Below are 19,567 nucleotides of genomic sequence, written 5' to 3' on the forward strand. Positions count from 1 at the left end.
GGGCCGTCGAACCATCCATTGGAGGATCGGTTGTAATGGGCGCCAGTTGGACCACCTTGCACCCACTCAGGATACAAGTATTTAGATTTATAGACAACATATAAGGGCAGTAATTCTCCATCTCCACTTGCAGCAAACATAACAGAGGTGGATGATTTGGAATTATCCAAAATTCTTTTTGCATGCTTACTTCCTCGCTTCACATAAACTTTCTGCTTTCCGGGATCATCTGTAATATTAGTTTCGTCATAGTTGATCACATTAGCTGCAGGTACGCCGTCCATTGTCACGCTGAGATGATCAAAATACTGGTTTATTAATTGGGGTGTTAGTTCTGCCCGAGAGCGTTTAACATTTTCCGAATTCCTTTGTGATAGTTCAGGACTACGGCCTAGAAATGCTGTTATCCAGTCTTCTCCTGGCTCGTTATTTTTAAAGCACTCAACTTGCACCCCTTTTCGGTTTAAATACATTTGGACAAATTCTTTTAGGTCTTGTTTCACAAAAGGGTAACCGTATGATGCCGCCGTCATCATGGCGTTCCGAATATTTGCTTCTTCCCGACTGTTTAGAACCGGCTGCCTTCCTAACTTATCTGAATGCCGCCCCAAATATTTATTATAAATGGTGGTTTTTGGGACCTTGTACATTATTGCCGCTTGACCGAAAGACATGCCTCTCTCGATGACAGCCTCTAAAGCCAGTTCCAAATTATTCAGATCATAATTCCGCCGATGTTCGGTGCCCAACATATGTTTGTGTTTTCGCGGCATATCGTTCCATATAACCCTAGAAGTTGCAATTTTTTAAAAATGCGCGTTTTTTTTTGTATGGTTGGTTCAATCAATGTAAACAAAACATTAATATCTAGTTGAGGTTATATTTGAAAATAAACTCCATTTCAATAATAGCCTATCTTACGCACAAATCGACTTGCAAGAGGGACTATTACGCCTACTTAAACTCATAATTTTTTTTTTCAATTTTCTGTTAATTTTTTAGGTACTTACTTTTATTAGCACCATAACACTTTTCTGCGCAAATAACGTTTGGATACTTTTCGTTATGTTGGCAATGGCAAACTTTCTCACATACCTTCACAGCTGTTGATTACACCGCGAAATTTAAAAAAATCTTTACGGTAGATATTTTACGTTAATTACAGATCATCAACCGTTAGTGCAAATTTTTAACCCAAAACGTAGTTTACCTACTCTAACTGCTACACGAATGCAACACTACGCTATCTTTTTACAAGCATTCAAATACGAAATTCGATATCGCAATACCAAAAAGCATGCAAACACAGATGCACTATCGAGATTGCCAAGTATTCGAATCATGTACGCGAATCATTTTTTGGACACCGGAGATAATTTGTTTGTAAAAAATCAAAGCTGACTTACTAAAGGACAAAAAACACAAAAAGTGTAGCTTTATTGAAATAAAAAGAACAAAGACGCACAAGTTACTTATTTATTGTTAGCTTTAGATAGCACTAATATTTCAAAATTCTCATCAGTTAAACCATTTCTGCGAGGTGCATCGATTATGGTTGCAAATGAAAACAGTCTTTCCACTGGTCCGGACGACGGCAGACATGTATTGAATTGGGTCGAGAGTTTCTTTAGCCGAGGATATTCATTTAAACTATGTATATTAGATGCTTTGTCCTCCAAATACCGCAGTAGCTCTAATTCAATCTTAGTTGTTGTAGACCTAGACGCAGATGTAGGTTCACAACGTTCACGTGCATCGACGACAGTAAACATAGACCCATTGTCTCCGGTTCCGCTGAAGTCAAAAAATTCGTCTAATGACTCTAATGCATCATCCTGGTGTGAGTTCGGAGATGTATTTCCTTCGCGATCTATCTTTTCCGCCACCTCCACAATTTGTTTTTTTATATCGTCTATTGTTATAGTAGGATGTTTTACAACATTGTACCATCTAAATTCGAATTGGGGTAGTAAAACAGCAGCAAACACAGCTTCTTTAGATCTTAAATTCAAGAGGTCCGAAAATCTTTTCCTGAGGCTATCTAAACACATTTGCGTTATTTGGTCACCATAAATCTTTGGGATTGTAGCATTTTTTCATACCGATTGGACAGAGATAATAAACTTGGTAACAGAAACCCAAAAAACGTATTATTTTCCCCCTGTAAAAAGTCCAGTGTATCAGCAAGGGGCTTCATCACTGCACAGTACTCCTCCAAGTATAAAAGTTCCGTATCTTTAAATGGCTCTAATTCAAGAGCTCTGGACAGGGTAGCGAGTTTACGCTTTTCTTGTATTATTTGATTTACGGAATCATAAGTAGAATTCCATCTAGTGACACCCGGGCTGCTAAGTGTGTGTCCCAAAATGTTTTGGATTATTTCGTTTGACTTTGGCCTATTAGCCTTGTGCCAAAGCAGGCGGCATTTAAAGAACGCATTAGTATGCCTCGTGCGTAGGAGTGTATTTGTTCCTAGGAAGTTTTTGTAATCTGTTGTACCGATTAGATTGAGGGTGTGACTTGCACAGCGGACATGTTTCGGCAAGGAAAATGATTCCGTTGTTAATGGATCTTCATTATCAACGTTGACGATACTAAACACATCTTCTTCTTCTAGGTCTTTATCTTCATCTGCATGAAATTCTTTGAACGCCTTAACGAAGTTACTTCCGTTGTCTGTGATCGTTCCAACGATCTTATTTTGGGTCAAACCAAATTTAAAATTGATGTTTTCAAGAATTTCTGCAATATTTCTATACGAATGAGTCCCCATAAATCGTTTGCAAGCAATTGCAGCCGACCCTCTGGTTAAGTCTTCCTCAATCCAATGTACAGTCACTCCGAGAAAACTTCTCCTTTTATTGGACCAAATATCAGCGGTCGTGCTCACAAAGTCAATATTTGATAGTTTCTGTTTAATATCACACATATTTAGTTCATGATGTTCGCTTATCCTTTTCATTAGCGTCTTTCTAGATGGCACTTTCACATTCATGCCCTTGAAAAGTGCTAAAAAACTCGGATGTTCGATGATATTTAGGGCTGACATTGTACTCAACACAAAATTTTGAATGCGATCTTCAAAATTAGCTTGACTAAATGGGTTTTCAGTAGCCTTGTTCAAAACGTTTTTTAGCGTTGGCTGCATCAATTTCGGTTGTTTACTACATGTTGGCGTTAATACATTATTAGTTTCGCTTTCGTTGTCGATTCGCATTTTAATTCGTGAATCTTTTTTAATTTTTTTATAAGAATTGTAACCATTGACGTTTTCAGGATGCACTCTTTTTAAGTGCCTCACAAAATTTGATGATGATTGTAATTTTCCTTTAATGTGTTTCACGTTGGGTAAGCACAACTGGCCAGAAGCTTCAACGTGATCATTTTCTAGTTTTATCACTTTAAAATATTTACCGTCCAATATTGCAACACTTTCACATCTACCAGGCTCGTTGACAGTCTTTTCTACATTTTCTTTCTCCGAAAGATTTACATCGTCACCTTTTTTTTCATTTTTTCTAAAAAAATCAGTCAACTTTATTGGTCTCTTCTTTTTATTCCGTGTTGTAGATAACTCGTCATCTGTCGAGCTCGAGCTGTATTACCTAGGGGTAGAATATGATGGATCGTTGGCAAAGGGGTCTTCTTTGCTATTTTCTTTATAATGTTTATTTGAGGAGACACATCAGCATCAGCAGACATCGCCATGTATTCGGCATCTAATGATGATGATGCCAATGTCAAATCGACCATCTTTTTTCCTCTACTTGACATTATCGGCACTTCAGGGGCAATACTGGGACCCAGAAAAAATGAAAATAAATAATACTGCGAATAGAACCTACTGTTATGTAATGATTATTTGAAAAAAAAACCTTCGATAGTGTAGTGCAATGTTTCGAATATTGTTTGGTAATTGGTAGGCATATACTTTTAGTATACATACGTTTAATTGCAAATTAACTTGTAGATTTCTATAATACCTACAAATGAAAAGTGCGTGTTTTTAGATTTTGGACTCACAGAAGTAGTGTTGTGGAGTTCATATTTCAGTTGAAATAAGAAATTATACTTATAAAGCAAAAGCAATATAAGAAAATTAGAAAAATCCTCGTGTAAGATCGAAGGGACTTCAGCGCATTTTTGTGTGACAGACTAGTATTTTATTATCCACATTCCACATTTGATGAAAAGAGTAAAAAAAAATAAAATTATAAATAAAATATCAATTAAACTTGACCACGCCAGTTTTGAATTCTCAGCATTAAAACTGAACCGCTATAACCTAGAACGTTTATGTTTGTGAATTGTGATATCAATTTTCGTTATCGTGACTGGACGTAACTGAATTCGCGGAAATGTCACATCGAATCGTTAACATTTTCAGGTACAAACTAAACGCTGAGTGAAGGATTTCGTAGAATTACGTAAATAACGTAGAAACAAAACTCACCCAAAGTTTAAGAGAAGGAGCTACGCTAATTGGTTGTAGATTGTAGAACCGGAACAAAATTAATGTTTTTATTCAATGCCAAAATGTACAAAAAACAAAAAGCAACTGAACACACGAGGAACGAGGAAGCAACATGCGCGGGCGCACTCGGAAGGGCAAACGCAAAAGGATTCGCATCATCATTGTTAGGATTCGAATATGAATCCTTTTGTAATGGTGTCATGAATCCGAATCACGAATCCTTTTCTTTTAGAGTATTCGAATACTGTATTCGAATCCTCCAAAAGGATTCGAATCCTAAGTGATTCGAATCCTCCCCAGCTCTGTTATACACGTTGGCCCGAAGTACATATTCTCAAAGATATTAGGGTGTGATAAACCGCGCTTCACACGGTTTATCCACCTATCGCACCTGCATATAGTTGACTATGGGAAGTGCCTTTAATGCACTAGATTTCCCTAGAAATCTTCATTTAATCGCTTTGATATCTAACTTAATATTTGATTTCATTGATAACTAGTGATGTATATTGTTACGAAGCTGTTTCAGCTAAGATAAGACTTTCAGCATTTTCTGGAATTATACTAGAAAGTAGGATAGAGGACTATCCTATCTAATCACACTATACCATTTTACAAATGACTATAATTATTTTATTGAAACTACTTTCCATTAATTCAAACTAAAGGTAACGTGATTATGTTAAAGGCAGTCCATCTTAAACTTCGAAATGGTAAAAACGTAAAACTTGTAACCTGCATGTAACCTGTGTGTGGAAGATATTACCTAATGAATGTGTACCAAATAAAACGTAACTTCAATCCGAACTTCATTCTTTCCATTATTTCGCCATAAGTCCTACACAAAAAATTCGCAGTGCAACTCAGTGGGGTAGCACAACAACGGCTAGATCCACTATACGCGTATGTAGAGAGATTTTCAGTAGATTCGGGACACCGAAATTTGTCGTTAGTGATAATGGTTCACAGTTGAGATCTTACGAATTTGAACAATTCTTACGTGTGAACGGGGTGATACATAAATATAATAGCGCTCCATATCATCCTGCTACTAATGGGTTGGCCGAACGGTATGTACAAACGGTCAAAAATACGTTGTCGAAACTTAAAGTTGCAAGAATGAATATGTTTGACCATGAGAGAGAGTTACACAAATTTTTACTCAATTATAGAAAAACCCCACATTGCATTACAAAAGTAAGTCCATCTTACCTAATGTACGGTCGAGAAATCAGGTCGCGTTTAGATCTTATAAAACCATCTCCGATCATTCAGAAGAATAATTGGGAAACCTCACGTTCGTTCGAGGTAAATGACAGAATCGCTTATCAGAACTATATTCAGAAAGATTCCAAATGGCAATTTGGAAGAATAAAACAAGTTCTAGGGAAATTACACTATTTAATTGAGACTGATGAAGGAAATACTTTCAAAAGACACACTAATCAAATTCGTAAAATTGGCGATGCAATCCCCAAGCAATTTAATCCAAATATGCAAATTACTCTACCATCATTTTCAGACGGAACTTTAACTAACACTAATAATGAATCAAATACAGATATTTCGAATCCTGTCGATACTTCATTTACTAACAATGTACCGATTTGTGAAGAAGTTAAAGACACTTCCAAATCAGACCAAAATATTGATCCTTCACACTTAGCAAAGGCTCACGAATCAAATGTGCCATTACGTAGATCACAACGTACCAGGAAAATTCCTGATCGACTCGACTTATAAGATAATGTCATATTTTATATTGTTCTTTCATATTGTGTACTGCTTTAATAACTGTTCTTATATTTCAAGTGGGGAGAGGGTGTTACGCCACTGCTTAGTTTAGAATTAGGGATTTTTACTTTCCAGTTTTGTACGATTACGGGTGTAAGCGTCACGTCTCAAGCATGATTTTGTATAATTATTACTTCTTGTATTTTTGAATAAAACTGCTGCATTCTACAATTATTACATACTGAAACACAACAATAACTATTAGCCTGCATTTCGCTGAAATATTGCCATACTGAGCTGTTACTGAAATTTCTCCCAAAGGAGTTATAATGTTACCGTCATAAGTTTTTAACCTAACATTAGTTGAACAGAGTTTACAATCTTTAAATTGACTACTGTAAACAGCTTCTGGCAAAACTGATATTCCTGCTCCCGAATCAAGCTCCATTGACAATAGTTTGCCTTCAATAACCATTTCAATTTTAATAGGTTTAACATATTTGTTAGCAGTCACAAAATACATATCAATAAAATCTAAATTAAGTCCATGCTCACCTTGAGAAGTGGTTGGTTCTACATAGTTATTACCAGCCCTACAAACCTTAGCTAAATGGCCCACCTGCTTACAAATTTTACATTTGTATTTCTTGTATTTACAAAATTTAAAGGTATGACCGCCATTGCCACAGCTGTTGCACCTTGCCTCAGCTCTTTTGTTGCCTTCTCTTTCATGCTGGTCGGTACCCTGGTTCGTGCTGCTCCGCTGGCGCGTCCCTTGGTGTGGGTTGCTACCCTGCCTCTTACTCGGCCCCTGGATTGCTGGTGTATGTTATAACTCTTAATAATTGGTATGGGGATGGTCAATATAATTGATGATACAAATTTACAAGTCCATTGAAAATTTTACGATATTGTATGTTGTTTCCTGACATGTTGCAATTAGAAAAAAAAGTTTTGTATACGAGATGTTTAATTACAGGTTATAAACTTTACAGTAAGACACAAAAAAGTTACAATTTTTTTTTTCAGGAAGACCCTATTCTTGAATACTTTTTTTTGCCTGCTCTGCCGCCTTACAAATTTGAATTGCCTTCTCCAAACTTAGCTCTCCGTCATAGAGCAACTTATTTTTAATTCTCTCATCGCGTACTCCGCTTCCCAGTCAACCACATGACGTCAGGTGACGGTTTAGTAACGTCGTCTTTCGGTCATCCGTTGATGACGTCACTAAAACTACATTCATTGTACGTCATAAAAGCTGACGTAATTGTGAACACAGCAAAAACGACGTGAAAGAGACGTTATTGTTTAATGGAACGATTATGTAATAATATGCTAAAGTAGAATAATGAAGAGTTTTTCCTTGCAGTCATTTTTATTCCAAACATCCTACATCTACAGAATAATTATGTGCCTTTTTGCCTACATCCAATAAAAGATGAAGTTAAATCAGTATCGGACGTTGCGCATGCGCACAAATAACAAACCGGAAAACGCGAATGTGATCCCTATTTCAGAATATTCAGATTTGTCAAACGTGAAACGAGTCCTTGTAGTTAAGTGGCGAGTGGCTATTTTGTTGTTGGAATTGAACATTTGGACATAGGTAAACAAATTTAGTAAGTTTAAATTGACTTAAAATTTAAAGTTTATTATTACAATTCCTAGATGTTTTCAATCGTGGAATTTGACGACGATGACGGCGTGGCTATTGTAAACACGGCATGGCTGACACCACGTAAACGCGAAACGTACTGGCCGCCGACGAAAGATCGAGAAAAATTTTACAAAATTTTGACTTGCGATCAATCTAATACCAGCAGCTGGAATTTATATAAAATTAAACGTGTATTTTATTACACTGGTATGTACCTACAGACATTTTTTATGTTGCATGTTTCCATTACTTTCATGTATGAAGGTTGTTGACCTGGTCAATATTATTTAATGTGAGAAAAGAAAATGCTAAAAAAGCGAATAGGTACGGATTAGCGACGTCCTTAATATGAAGGAAGGGCTATACCTATTGACTTGAATTTGTTGAATTCAGGTTTGTTTCTACATTAGTCGAAAACCGACAATTGTCGCATTTGCATTTTTTGTGTTCCAACAGTAAAACTAACAAGTCTCCGATACCTTGTAGGAACAAACCCATCATTTGTTTAGAACATTAGATTTTACAACATATTTTCTTTAGATGATATTGAAGTTGCGAAAAGGAAATTGAAGAAGGTAGAAGTTACATCTGATCTACATACTGAGTCGGATGATGAGGTGAAGGCTCCGAGAAAAAGGGCACGCACAAAACCGTCACGTTTGATTGAGGAAGATTGTGGCAGCGCAGAGAGCGATCATCAAGACGATACCTCTACTAACGATGAAAGACCACCTCGTAATAATTGGCAATTTTCCAAGCAGATTAGTAATGGTACGTTACATACCCTATTTACTAAATGCGCAGGAGTTTTACAGTGAATAAAATGTATGCATACTTTTCTAGGCCAAGAAAATGGTTTTATAAGGCAAAATGAATGCCCATCAACCCCACAAATAACCCCGTCATCAAGAACAAATGTTCGTTTTAGTACTCCTACTGTGGAGAATAGTCAAGGTGATCTTAAAGGTATTTGTAAATAATATTGGCTACATTTCTAATAATATGCTATTCATAGAGTGTTCATGTCTACCGCATGTCCTAAAAATTTATGAACAGAACAAAAAAATTTTAAAACTTCTGGAACAACAACATCATCCTTTAGCGGACGTTACATTTGGAGATGAATTTCAGTTTCCATTACATACCGTTGAAGATGTGGAGCAAATGGAAAACCTAATATCTTCCGATATAGGTCTTCAAAGACGATTGGTAGGCATTTACATAATTTATTGTAAAATAATTTGTTTTCAACTCTGTATCTTAGGTAATGCAACTTTCCAAACTGGGTGGGAATGGAGTTGTTTCCATAACCAATAAAATATTAAAAACCTTAATGGAAGATAGTTTGGCAAGTGAATTTAATTTTTTTGGAAAAAACAAAAAGAAGGCGTTTGGGAATTTAAAATTAAAGGAAATTGTTGTCAGTAAGTATGATTGTATTAAATAATAATAAATTGAGAAAATTAATATATTTATACAGGTTTAAAATATTCATATTGTATCTGTTGTAGCATTAAAAAAAACTTCCGTTTTCAAAATCATAAACATTTTTTAAACTGTGCATTAAACAGAACTTGGTGCTTATAATTGCTTTTACGATAATTAACTTTATCAGATGGCTGATGTCTGACCAAATTGTAAACAGTTGTAGCTATATTATATATCTTGGCCAATAAACAAACTAACGCTAGTGTTCTAATTTAGAGTTATAATTGCATAATTGTTTTAGATGCTGTTCAGACCCAGTCAAAAAATTCAACTATAGCAGAAATAGAAAACTGCATGAAAAATTGGCTAAAGCACGGACCGCAGAGAGCAGCTAGGGCAACAAATCCGAAGTAGTGGTGTATAGGTATAGTCATTTAAATATTATATTATATTATTAAATAGTGGGTATAGGTAGTAGTTTCATAAGGCATTTACGATAATTATACCGGTAGATAATTTCTGGTGCAATGCGGTAACCAGCTGATTGCACCACTGCATACCGTTTACCATATATTTGCCGAACGCAAAGGCAGCAGCTGATTTAAATGTTTTCAAATCCATAACCTCTACAAAATGGATAACTTGAAAAGAAACGTAATTATTGGAGTACTTAATGAAGTTTTAGATGATGATAGTGATGATGAGTTAATTGCAATAGTTTGTAGTAGTTATAACTCGATTGAACGTAAATCTCGTGTGTGTATTAGAAACTATGTAGAAAATATAGTGCGCGCTTACAGTTTTGATGGTATGTATTAGCAACGTGTAGAATTTATTATTCCATTTCAAACTTATAGATTTCAAAAGCCACTTTAGAATAAGTAGAATTACTTTTGAAAATTTGGTGCAAGTTTTGGGGCCATCTCTAAAAGAACGTAATGTACAAGGGATAGGACGGCATTGCCATTCGCCTGATTTGCAACTCCTAGTATCGCTAACCATGTTTTCAAACCAAACAGTGTACAGGTTAGTAAATTAAACGTGAATAAAAATTCGTATAATATTTACAGACTATTATCTGACAAATTTGACATCTCTAAATCAACAGCGTGGTTATATGTTCGGAAAGTAACAGAAGCTTTAAAAGAGGTGTCCTCCATTTATATTTCATGGCCAACAGGTGCTACAGCAAATAATATAAGTGAGAAATTTAAAGAGCGTCAGAACTTTCCAGGAGTTATTGGCGCCATAGATGGGTGTCACATTTTAATTACACCCCCTAGAAATGTCCAAGGTTCTTATTGTAATCGAAAGGGCCAACACAGTATAATATTACAAGGCGTTTGTGATGCAAACTACATGTTTCTCGATGTTTTTGCAGGTGAGTTTTATTACTGTTATTATACGGATATTTATAATTTCATATATTAACAGGTTTTCCAGGCAGCGTCCATGACGCAAGAGTTTTCTACAATTCTCCATTAGGTACAAAAATGAGAGAAAATCCTGGTGAATTGTTTCCCAACAATACACATATCTTAGGAGATTCTGCATATAAGTGCTCTAATTACTTATTAACACCATATCGTGACAACGGCCATTTGAGCAGAAAACAAAAAAATTACAACTTCAAACATTCTAGTACACGAGTGTACGTGGAACAAACTTTTGGTTTATTGAAAGGGCGGTTTCGAATTTTAAAACATGTTCATATGTACAATGTAGAACTTATCCCTGATTTAATCTTGGCATGTTGTGTGTTGCACAATATATGTATGAAAAACAATGATGAAATTGATGTTGATACCTTTGAAGATAAAGATGATTATTATAATAATGGAGATGAAGATTTTAGAAAAGTGGGCAAAAGGGAATATATTGCTGATTTATTAATGAATTAATTAACAAATACATTAAGTTTAGTTGTAAATTTCACAACTTCATTTTAATAAAATCAAATATTTTTATTCTTTTTTAAGAAGTCCTATTAACTCCCGTAACATTGTCATTTTTTCATCATGACGTTCCTTGGCCTCTTTTCTTAGAGTCGATACCCACGCAGGTTCTTCATTTGACATTTTTCGACGTTTATTACGAACAGGTTCAGGACACTGAAGTACCATGCATAAAATTATTAAAACCTATAATTGTGTTATAATATTAACTTACCTCGCTTTCATTGCTATTTTCTACTTGCGTAGAAGAACCAGGTGATCCTACCGAACTTGTGGAAGGTGAGAGATAAGGTAATGATACAACTGAATGGTTATCTGTTGAAAGGTTTGCTGATTTTAAAGTATTTAATGATGTGGCAAATGTTGACACAGTTGCCTTGGGATTTATGTCAGGTGCACTCCCAAATACTCTTTCAAACATGTCCATATAAGGCCACACAATTGCCCCTCTTCCTGATGACTTATTATTATCCTTTATTCTTTTATAGGTCTTTTTTAGGTTCCTAAATTTTAAATCGCATTGATCTCCTGTAAATAAATACCCTCGCTTTGACATCTCGTTGGCTATTCGAAGCCAAACTGATTTATTAGTTTTCTTTGGCGATTTAAAAGAACCAATATGATCTTCATATAAAGACAATAAAAGCAGAGTGCTTTCATGGGTCCATCGTTGTGTTTCTGCAACAATATGTATATCAATAATGCAGCAATTACAATGCAGAATTATATTTCAGTTTAGGACACCTTGCACTCGCGCGACTAATTTGTTAAAAAGCAAAAAATTACTGCGCTACAGTATTTGGTACATTAAACATGGTGGATAAATAACCAGGTACTTAGTATTTTTATGGCATAAATTTAGTGGGTATTAAATTAATAGAACCTATGAGTGCAATGTGTCATAAAAGGAGGCAAAAATACCTTCATGTTGATCTGTATCATCCGCGGTAACCGTTAAATTCTCTTCATTATCTTCAGTAGTTTCTCGCAGGTTTAACGCTGCTCTCGTCTCTTCATTATTAGGTATATATAATGTGCAGTCATCTGAATTGGGAGCAAAACATGTATCAATTTGTAATTAGGGTGAAATATAACTTAAAAATACACAAAATATTCCTATTAGGTACTTACCTGTTGGATTGTACACAAGAATCTGATTGTCCTTAAATATGACATTGTTGCTTTCATCCACAACAGCTTGGAAATTGTTTAAAGAACACATACTTCAAATTAATTATGTGTTGCTTAACGAAATAATTTTATTTTATAGGAGTTTGAGGTTATAAAACAGCACCACACCTCTCTAACCGATAACATTCACCGGTCCACTTGTGGTGCACCAGGTTCATAAACACCGTAAAGTTCGGTACATTAAAGGTGCGTTGACACGGTGCTAGTGTGCTCGGCCGAGACCACTAGCATGCCTACTCGGCCGGTACTCGCATAAAACTCGTACTGTGTAAACAAACAAGCGAGTACACTTGACAGTTGTAAATTCTCGTACGAGTTAGTCGGTCGTCTTCCAACTTTCGGCGTGCGAGTTTCATGCTAGTTCTCTTTTAAAACATGGCGGTCAAAAGATGGACAGAAGCGCAAACTCTTAAATTTGTTGAATTGTATGAAGATGCAGAATGTTTATGGAATTTTCGGCATGCCCTTTATAAAAATAAAGACGCAAGAGACACAGCCTCAAGAAATTTGATTAACCAAATGAATTTACCGAATTTTGATAACAATGATCTGAAAAATAAAATCAAGAATATAAGAAGCACTTACGTCCAAGAAGTAAACAAAATAAAGCGTGCGATTAAATCCGGAATGTCACCTGATGAATCGTATGTTTCGCATTTGCCATGGTTTAACACAGCCCACAGATTTTTAAAGGAAGTGGTTAATACCAGGGAACATTTCTCAAATCATGTAAGTAGAAAATATACACATCAAATTTTATTTCAGGCTTATACACATTATTAGTCCCAAGCAAATCAGAATTAGTTTACTAGTGTATCATATTCCACTGCCATCCAACTGCCCCTTCTCCCATAAAATAATCGGTAAATTTTCTTCTGCAATTTGCAGCCAAAGTAGTGAAGTTGTTACTACCAATTCCACACACTATATCTTGTAATCCCAAACATGCATTTTCATTTCTCCATGAGCCTAATATAATTTGTCCATTTTCATCTTCCCTGTCAACAGAAGAAGGTGGCATGTAAGAATTAGGCGATGTTTGTCGTAGCCAATTGTGAATGGCACATGTAGCTTTGACGATATCATCCACTTTTTCAGGATTTAACAAAATATGTGCTCTGAAAATTCTGAAACGCATTGCCAAAACGCCAAATGCGTTTTCCACGATTCTCCTTGCTCTAGAGAGTCTATAATTGAATACTTTTTCAGAGTTTGATAAGCGACCATGCCTTGAATACGGTTTCATCAAATAATCTTTCAGTGGAAAGGCATCATCTCCAACAATAACCCCCCACTTTGGAAATCCTACTGATCCATTTTCTATTGCTGCCTTCAATGAACTATTCCTAAAAACCGTGCTGTCATTTACACGTCCATTAGATCCAATATCAATATAAGTAAAACAGTAATTGTGATCAACTAAGGCGAAAAGTATGGTGCTGAAATATCCTTTGTAGTTGTAGAAGTCACTGTGACTATTGTTGGGACACTGTATGTTGATATGCTTGCCATCTAGTGCGCCGCAGCATTTTGGAAACTGCCATCTCTCTTCAAAACCTTTTGCTATTGCTGCCCAATCGTTTGTAGATGTAGGCATCTAAAAATAGAAAATTTACTTGTTTAGTTGCAATAATTTGCATTTATTTCTTTCAGTTTGAAGAAATTGCTCAGTACTCTGGAGCCTCGCAATTGGAGCAAGAGAACTATGATGAAACTGAAGTGGAGGCAACATCAAATAAAGGTGAAATGAATGTTATAACCATATTGACGAAATTATTGGCGATAAGCCATCAAATACCTCTGAACCACAAGCTGTTATTAATGTAGGCATCAATAGAACAACAGTCCCTGCATTAGAGACACATGCAGATACTGACAAAGAAGAAGCCAATCGAATACTCAAGAGTTGAATATTCAAGAATCAGACACCCTTCGCACCACATTGTCTTCACCAATCAGAGATTTAACCAGGAAGCGACCCATGAACGACAGTACAACAAATGTGCCAACAACTTCACATGGCAGCATGAATCGATCAGCGACACCAAGCATTCCACGAAAGGCAAAACAGAAGGCGTCTAACTCAAAGGATACAGTTCCCCAATATGTCACAAGTGCCATCCAGTCACTGCAGGATCTAAAACGATCCACTGAAAGGACTGAAGATGAATTTTTTCATTTCGGAAATAATGTAGCCAGCCAACTGAGGCAACTTCCACTAGATCTTGCTTTGCATTGCCAGTCCGAAATTATGGCACTGTTAGCAAACCAACGTGTTACGTCGTTGCAGAGGTCACAGTCATTTGTCAATCGCTCACAATTTCATTCTGGACATGCTGAAACACCCATTCCACGATACTCCTCCGAAACTAATAGTACAGATTCTGGGGGGCAATATCAGTTTAGTGATAGGAACTACCAACATTCCCAAGAACCAGATACTATAACTGCTGCCATCAGAAGTATTGGTGGCTTTGATGCATTAAATTAATAATGTTTACTTTCACCTCGTTCACATGTACGTTATAACAATATTATGTATTTTCAGTTGCTTGTTTTTTCTAATACATACTAGAAATAAAGTTGATTTACTTACCTTTATAAAATCTTTCAATCCCTCATATATAGCTTTTAAGACTTCTGGTAGGAACTTGGATATGGTACTCTTTGGAATTCTATACATATGTTCCAATGTGCTGAACGAATCTCCAGTCGCCAAGTAACGAAGAGTAATCTGTAATTTTATTCTTGGCTCTACAGCAGCTCTCATCAAAGTATCTTGCTTTTTAATTAAATGTTCCACCATTGATAACAGTTCTTCAAATTGGTTTGTCGTTAACCTTAGGTGGTTTCTGAACGTCTCTGGATCCTCTAATGCTACTTCTCTGAGAAACGTTGCAGATTCACCAAACTCGTTTCGTCGTTTTATCCACTCCCGAATCCACATTCGTCTAGGACGTCGTTTTTTTATAGCATGCAAATTGTTTAATTCGCCGATTAGTAACTGTGCAACAATAGCAATACCAGCACGCACAATTTCTGCCATTTTGCATTATACTAAAACCAAGCTAGTAAAATTTTGTGTGTCAACAGAACTCGTACGATAGTTCACTCGCACCGAGCGGACTCGGCCGAGCACACTAGCACCGTGTCAACGCACCTTAAAGAACGATGGTAGGTAGATGGAAATGAATTGTAGAACGCGCTCGGTACAAACCGGTATTTACCGGTGCAATTAACGTAAATGCCTATAGAAATATTTTGTTTATATTATTCAGCTTGAAAGCTTCATTTGTTTTTATAGTATAATTAACTATGCCAAAAAAATATAAATTAAAACCATTTGTTGGTAAAAGACAGATAAATAGAAGAGTAAAAGCAGCATTAGACCAACTGCAAGCATCTCGTCTTTTAAATGTACAGTCTAATAATGCCGATAATATTGTTGAATCAGCTTCCTGCAGTAGTGCAGAAAGCATGTTTGTATTAGACAATAGTAGACTTTCCCAATATGGTGATTCAAACTCGCCAAACAGTTCAGAAAATTGCCTGAGCGATAATGTGCCTTATGTTTCATACTCCGTCAATCAACCAACTGCTGCTCCACTTAAAAGTTTAACAGAAAAATTACAAATTTGGGCTGCAAGTGAAAATGTTCCACATTCTTCTGTTACATCACTTTTGCATATATTACATGTATATCATCCCGAATTGCCACTTGATTGTAGAAGTTTGCTAAAAACTCCACGTTCTGTAAAAACTAAGGATTTAGATAATGGAAAGTATATTCACTTCAATATGAAAGAATGCATTAGTAATCACTTAAGTAAACATCAAGTTAATTCTAGTAAAATCTCTTTATCTTTTAACATTGATGGGCTTCCCATTTTTCACAGTACAAGTCAACAGTTTTGGCCTATTCTCTGTATGATAAAAAATAGTTGCAATCAAAAACCTTTTGTGGTGGGATTATTTTGTGGCGTTTCAAAACCCTCTCCCTTAGAAACTTTTTTAGAAAGCTTCATTCATGATCTCAAAGATTTACTGCTTAATGGCTTAATGCACCACACCCAATTTTATGATATCGAGGTGCATAGCTTTATTTGCGATGCTCCCGCTCGTGCCTATATAAAACGTGTTAAAGGGCACGGTGGATATTCATCATGCGATAGATGTACAGAGTATGGGACACTAGTAAATAAAAGGGTTGTGTTAAGGCATACAAATGCTAGTAAAAGAACTGACACTTCATTTTTCAATCAAGAGGATGAGGAGCATCATCTTGGTGTTTCACCATTAACTTCATTGGGTATTGGCATGGTGTCCCAATTCCCTCTAGACTATATGCATGCAGCATGTCTTGGAGTAATGAGAAAACTATTAAATTCATGGGTTAGTGGATCTCTTCGGGTTCGATTGCAGTCTAGATTAGTTAACAATTTATCACAAAAGTTATTGTCTTTACAAGAATTTGTGCCCATAGAAATTAATCGCAAGCCAAGAAGTATAAAGGAATTAGCACATTGGAAAGCTACAGAATACAGAACATTTTTATTATATCTAGGCCCAGTTGTATTAAAAGATATAGTAAAAGTCTCTGTGTATGAACACTTTCTTCTATTTCACTGCAGTTTGGTCATCCTTTGCTCGCCTATTTTGTGTCAGCAACTGGGAACAAATTTGGCAAAACAATTTCTTGAAACATTTACATCCCACAGTGAGAAACTATATGGCTTGGAATTCTTGAGTTACAATGTTCACATTGTTTCTCATTTAAGTGATGATGCTAATAGGTATGGTCATTTAGATAATATTTCTGCTTTCGGATATGAAAACTTTTTAGGCCAACTTAAAAGATTAATTCGTAGTAGCAACAATCCATTGACACAAGCATATAATCGAATTATTGAATCAAATTTTGTAGAAGATCATGAAGTGAGTTGTAAAACAATTTCACGTCTTTTGTACAATCATAAATTAGGACCTGTACTACCTGCATATAAAGACTTCGAGCAATTTAAAAAGTTTGAGGGTGAAAAATTTATATTGTCTGTCTACCAATATTCACATGCCAATTGTTACTGTTTGACTAATACCAATGAAGTTATTCAAGTACATAACTTGTTAAATAAAAAAAATGAAATATTTATTATCGGAAAAATGTTTACAAAATATGATGCTGCCTACACTTATCCAGTAGATTCAAAAAAATTTTTTCATATAAGTTTTGTGCATAGTTTATCAGAATTGAAGGTTTGGAATTTAACGGACATAAAAAGCAAATGTTTTGTATTTCCTTATACCCAACATATTTTCGTGTGTCTTCCTCTATTACACACAACAGTATAGTAACTAAGTAACCCTATATAACTTTCAAGCCTTTTAATATGAGCCCTGTTTCAGTAACCTTGGCCCAACTACCAAATGCAAGAATTTTTCTACTTTACGTCATAATAAGGTAATAAACTACTCTTTAACATATTATATTTTACGTTTCCTTACACATTCCTAGAGAAATTGACATTTCCAGTTTTAATTGCTTTCAAGTTCGAATTTTAATAAACGTGATTGTAACAAAATATACATTCAAACCAACTTAAATGTGTATGTCACTATTTCAAAACTATATGGCTTGTTACAAATGATAATGTAAATTTTAAATTATTGTCAATTTTTTGTGTTAGTTACATAATACAGTGGAACTCCCATGAGTAGAACTCCCTTTAGTCAATTTTTTCTGTAACTCGAATAAAAATGTGAGTTCCTTGATCCTTAAAATTTTAATAAATTGTTCTTAAACTCGAAGTTTCTTTAACACGAATTTTTTTTGCGTCCCTTGAGATTCGACTTATGGGAGTTCCACTGTATTCTTTTTCTTTAATAGTTCTCTATTTTAAAATTAATTTTTTATTATCTTAAATTGTATTAATTTTACCATATTTTCTTTTAAAATGACATTTATTTAAAAAAAATACATTTTTATTAGATGGGCCAACCTCATTGAAACGGGGCTCGTATCAGAAGCTATTTTTATACAACTTTTATGATTAGGTGTACACAATATAGTATAAGTAACTATAATTATTATGATGTAATAACTGTATAATGTAAGCATACAGATTTATTTTTTTAGTTTTGATCTTTTTATGCTTATTTGTGGGCCTTGATGCCATTGTTCTTTGTCCCTACTATACCATAAAATATGTATATATAAAAATCAAATAAATTTTTAACTTTTTTGAAATTTTACAAACTCGTAACATATATGTATTACCTAACCCAAATCAATTTTTCTATACTATAGAGACTTAGCATCAGTAAAAATGGAAAGCAACACATTAAGAAAGAAACTGTGACTGTAGTATAGGTATGCAATATTATTGCTCTTTTTTATAGATATGATCTTTGTTTTCTTTTTAGAAACCCTTGACTAATTAAATTAGTTAAAACTAATACCATAACAACTGCATTGGTTTTAACAAATTTAGTATTAGTTTAAGGGTGCTATAACAGGAAAATGCAATCATAAAATAAGTGGGTATCAAACGTACCAATCACGCTTTTGTGACGTTCGTAGTGTGGTGAAACGTGAGTATTTGTGATCATGCTACGACGTTTAATTAACGTCAGCAGCTACGACGTTTAATCAACGTCAGCAGCTACGACGTTTAATTAACGTCAGCAGATTCCCTAAACTACAACGTCATCAGACTGACGTAACCGTTGTGGGACATATTGTCGTAATTTTAACGTTAGATATACGTCATTTTGATGACGTCTCGGGTCTAAAAGTTACCAATATTTGACGTTAAAAAGACGTGATTTGGTTTGCTGGGTTATAATGACGTCTTTGATGATGCTGTCCCTAATATCGCCGTAATCACATGCCGCTGCTCGTATCTTGAGATCTTTTACAAAGCTGTCGAAGTCTTCATTTATTCCTTGCGTTCTCTTGTTAAATTTTTGCCTAGCGATACTAGTGTTAGTTTTCGGTACGAAGTACTTCTCAAACGCTTCTAAAATTTTGTATTTATTCTTCTTGTCTTCAACCGATACATGCAAGGTCTCTAATACCTCTATAGAGCGCCTTCACCAATAGTATGCAGAAGTACCGCTGCTTATACTTCC

General features: G+C 35.3%; 6 protein-coding genes across 10 annotated transcripts; 4 read left to right on the top strand and 2 right to left on the bottom strand.

Moving 5' to 3' along the window:
• The first annotated feature begins 5,689 nt into the window (after window positions 1-5,689).
• On the top strand, window positions 5,690-6,217 carry LOC116165138. The gene has a single exon (XM_031479451.1). The coding sequence runs from the start codon at window positions 5,690-5,692 to the stop codon at window positions 6,215-6,217; it is 528 nt and encodes a 175-aa protein (XP_031335311.1).
• A 973-nt stretch (window positions 6,218-7,190) lies between these two features.
• LOC116176145 lies at window positions 7,191-18,073 on the top strand. 4 transcript variants are annotated; one of them, XM_031494636.1, is made up of 8 exons: window positions 7,191-7,827; window positions 7,877-8,072; window positions 8,406-8,636; window positions 8,709-8,831; window positions 8,881-9,074; window positions 9,130-9,289; window positions 9,595-9,717; window positions 17,843-18,073. In XM_031494636.1, the coding sequence occupies exons 2-7, from the start codon at window positions 7,877-7,879 to the stop codon at window positions 9,705-9,707; spliced, it is 1,017 nt and encodes a 338-aa protein (XP_031350496.1). In that variant the 5' UTR covers window positions 7,191-7,827; the 3' UTR covers window positions 9,708-9,717; window positions 17,843-18,073. The 4 variants fall into 4 exon arrangements, with proteins under 4 accessions (XP_031350496.1, XP_031350502.1, XP_031350489.1 ...); XM_031494642.1 differs by lacking the exon at window positions 17,843-18,073 and adding an exon at window positions 15,690-15,821 and having other exon boundaries at window positions 7,191-7,814; window positions 9,595-9,775; XM_031494629.1 differs by lacking the exon at window positions 17,843-18,073 and adding an exon at window positions 15,690-15,821 and having other exon boundaries at window positions 7,192-7,827; window positions 9,595-9,775.
• LOC116176332 (putative nuclease HARBI1) lies at window positions 9,869-11,194 on the top strand. The gene is made up of 4 exons (XM_031494845.1): window positions 9,869-10,101; window positions 10,151-10,319; window positions 10,364-10,674; window positions 10,728-11,194. Exons 1-4 carry the CDS (start codon window positions 9,927-9,929, stop codon window positions 11,192-11,194), a joined length of 1,122 nt encoding a protein of 373 aa, XP_031350705.1. The 5' UTR covers window positions 9,869-9,926.
• On the bottom strand, window positions 11,196-12,517 carry LOC116176429. Its single transcript, XM_031494999.1, has 4 exons — window positions 12,380-12,517; window positions 12,170-12,292; window positions 11,463-11,926; window positions 11,196-11,404 (listed from the first exon to the last, which is right to left on the bottom strand). Exons 1-4 carry the CDS (start codon window positions 12,468-12,470, stop codon window positions 11,258-11,260), a joined length of 825 nt encoding a protein of 274 aa, XP_031350859.1. The 5' UTR covers window positions 12,471-12,517; the 3' UTR covers window positions 11,196-11,257.
• On the top strand, window positions 12,789-15,026 carry LOC116176506. 2 transcript variants are annotated; one of them, XM_031495110.1, is made up of 2 exons: window positions 12,789-13,168; window positions 14,093-15,026. In XM_031495110.1, the coding sequence occupies exons 1-2, from the start codon at window positions 12,815-12,817 to the stop codon at window positions 14,264-14,266; spliced, it is 528 nt and encodes a 175-aa protein (XP_031350970.1). In that variant the 5' UTR covers window positions 12,789-12,814; the 3' UTR covers window positions 14,267-15,026. The 2 variants fall into 2 exon arrangements, 1 of the variants encoding a protein (XP_031350970.1); XR_004146459.1 differs by having other exon boundaries at window positions 13,039-13,168; window positions 13,649-15,026.
• On the bottom strand, window positions 13,163-15,330 carry LOC116176403 (protein ALP1-like). The gene is made up of 2 exons (XM_031494946.1): window positions 15,036-15,330; window positions 13,163-14,036 (listed from the first exon to the last, which is right to left on the bottom strand). The coding sequence occupies exons 1-2, from the start codon at window positions 15,243-15,245 to the stop codon at window positions 13,248-13,250; spliced, it is 999 nt and encodes a 332-aa protein (XP_031350806.1). The 5' UTR covers window positions 15,246-15,330; the 3' UTR covers window positions 13,163-13,247.
• Window positions 18,074-19,567: the final 1,494 nt, after the last annotated feature.

This window comes from Photinus pyralis, unplaced genomic scaffold, assembly GCF_008802855.1.
Source record: "Photinus pyralis isolate 1611_PpyrPB1 unplaced genomic scaffold, Ppyr1.3 Ppyr1.4_LG1, whole genome shotgun sequence".
In the NCBI taxonomy this organism is placed as follows: Eukaryota; Metazoa; Arthropoda; class Insecta; order Coleoptera; family Lampyridae; genus Photinus; species Photinus pyralis.

Bases quoted from the DNA above. Each gene is read 5' to 3' on its own strand.
- LOC116176332 (XM_031494845.1), top strand. From the start codon at position 9,927: ATGGATAACTTGAAAAGAAACGTAATTATTGGAGTACTTAATGAAGTT. The intron at 10,102-10,150 runs GTATGTATTAGC...TCAAACTTATAG, and splicing joins GCGCGCTTACAGTTTTGATG to ATTTCAAAAGCCACTTTAGA. The intron at 10,675-10,727 runs GTGAGTTTTATT...ATATATTAACAG, and splicing joins GTTTCTCGATGTTTTTGCAG to GTTTTCCAGGCAGCGTCCAT.
- LOC116176145 (XM_031494623.1), top strand. From the start codon at position 15,755: ATGCCAAAAAAATATAAATTAAAACCATTTGTTGGTAAAAGACAGATA.
- LOC116176429 (XM_031494999.1), bottom strand. From the start codon at position 12,470: ATGTGTTCTTTAAACAATTTCCAAGCTGTTGTGGATGAAAGCAACAAT. The intron at 11,927-12,169 runs GTATTTTTGCCT...ATATTGTTGCAG, and splicing joins TGATACAGATCAACATGAAG to AAACACAACGATGGACCCAT. The intron at 11,405-11,462 runs GTAAGTTAATAT...ATGGTACTTCAG, and splicing joins AAAATAGCAATGAAAGCGAG to TGTCCTGAACCTGTTCGTAA.
- LOC116176403 (XM_031494946.1), bottom strand. From the start codon at position 15,245: ATGGTGGAACATTTAATTAAAAAGCAAGATACTTTGATGAGAGCTGCT. The intron at 14,037-15,035 runs GTAAGTAAATCA...TTCTATTTTTAG, and splicing joins GATTGAAAGATTTTATAAAG to ATGCCTACATCTACAAACGA.
- LOC116165138 (XM_031479451.1), top strand. From the start codon at position 5,690: ATGTACGGTCGAGAAATCAGGTCGCGTTTAGATCTTATAAAACCATCT.
- LOC116176506 (XM_031495110.1), top strand. From the start codon at position 12,815: ATGGCGGTCAAAAGATGGACAGAAGCGCAAACTCTTAAATTTGTTGAA. The intron at 13,169-14,092 runs GTAAGTAGAAAA...TATTTCTTTCAG, and splicing joins GGGAACATTTCTCAAATCAT to TTTGAAGAAATTGCTCAGTA.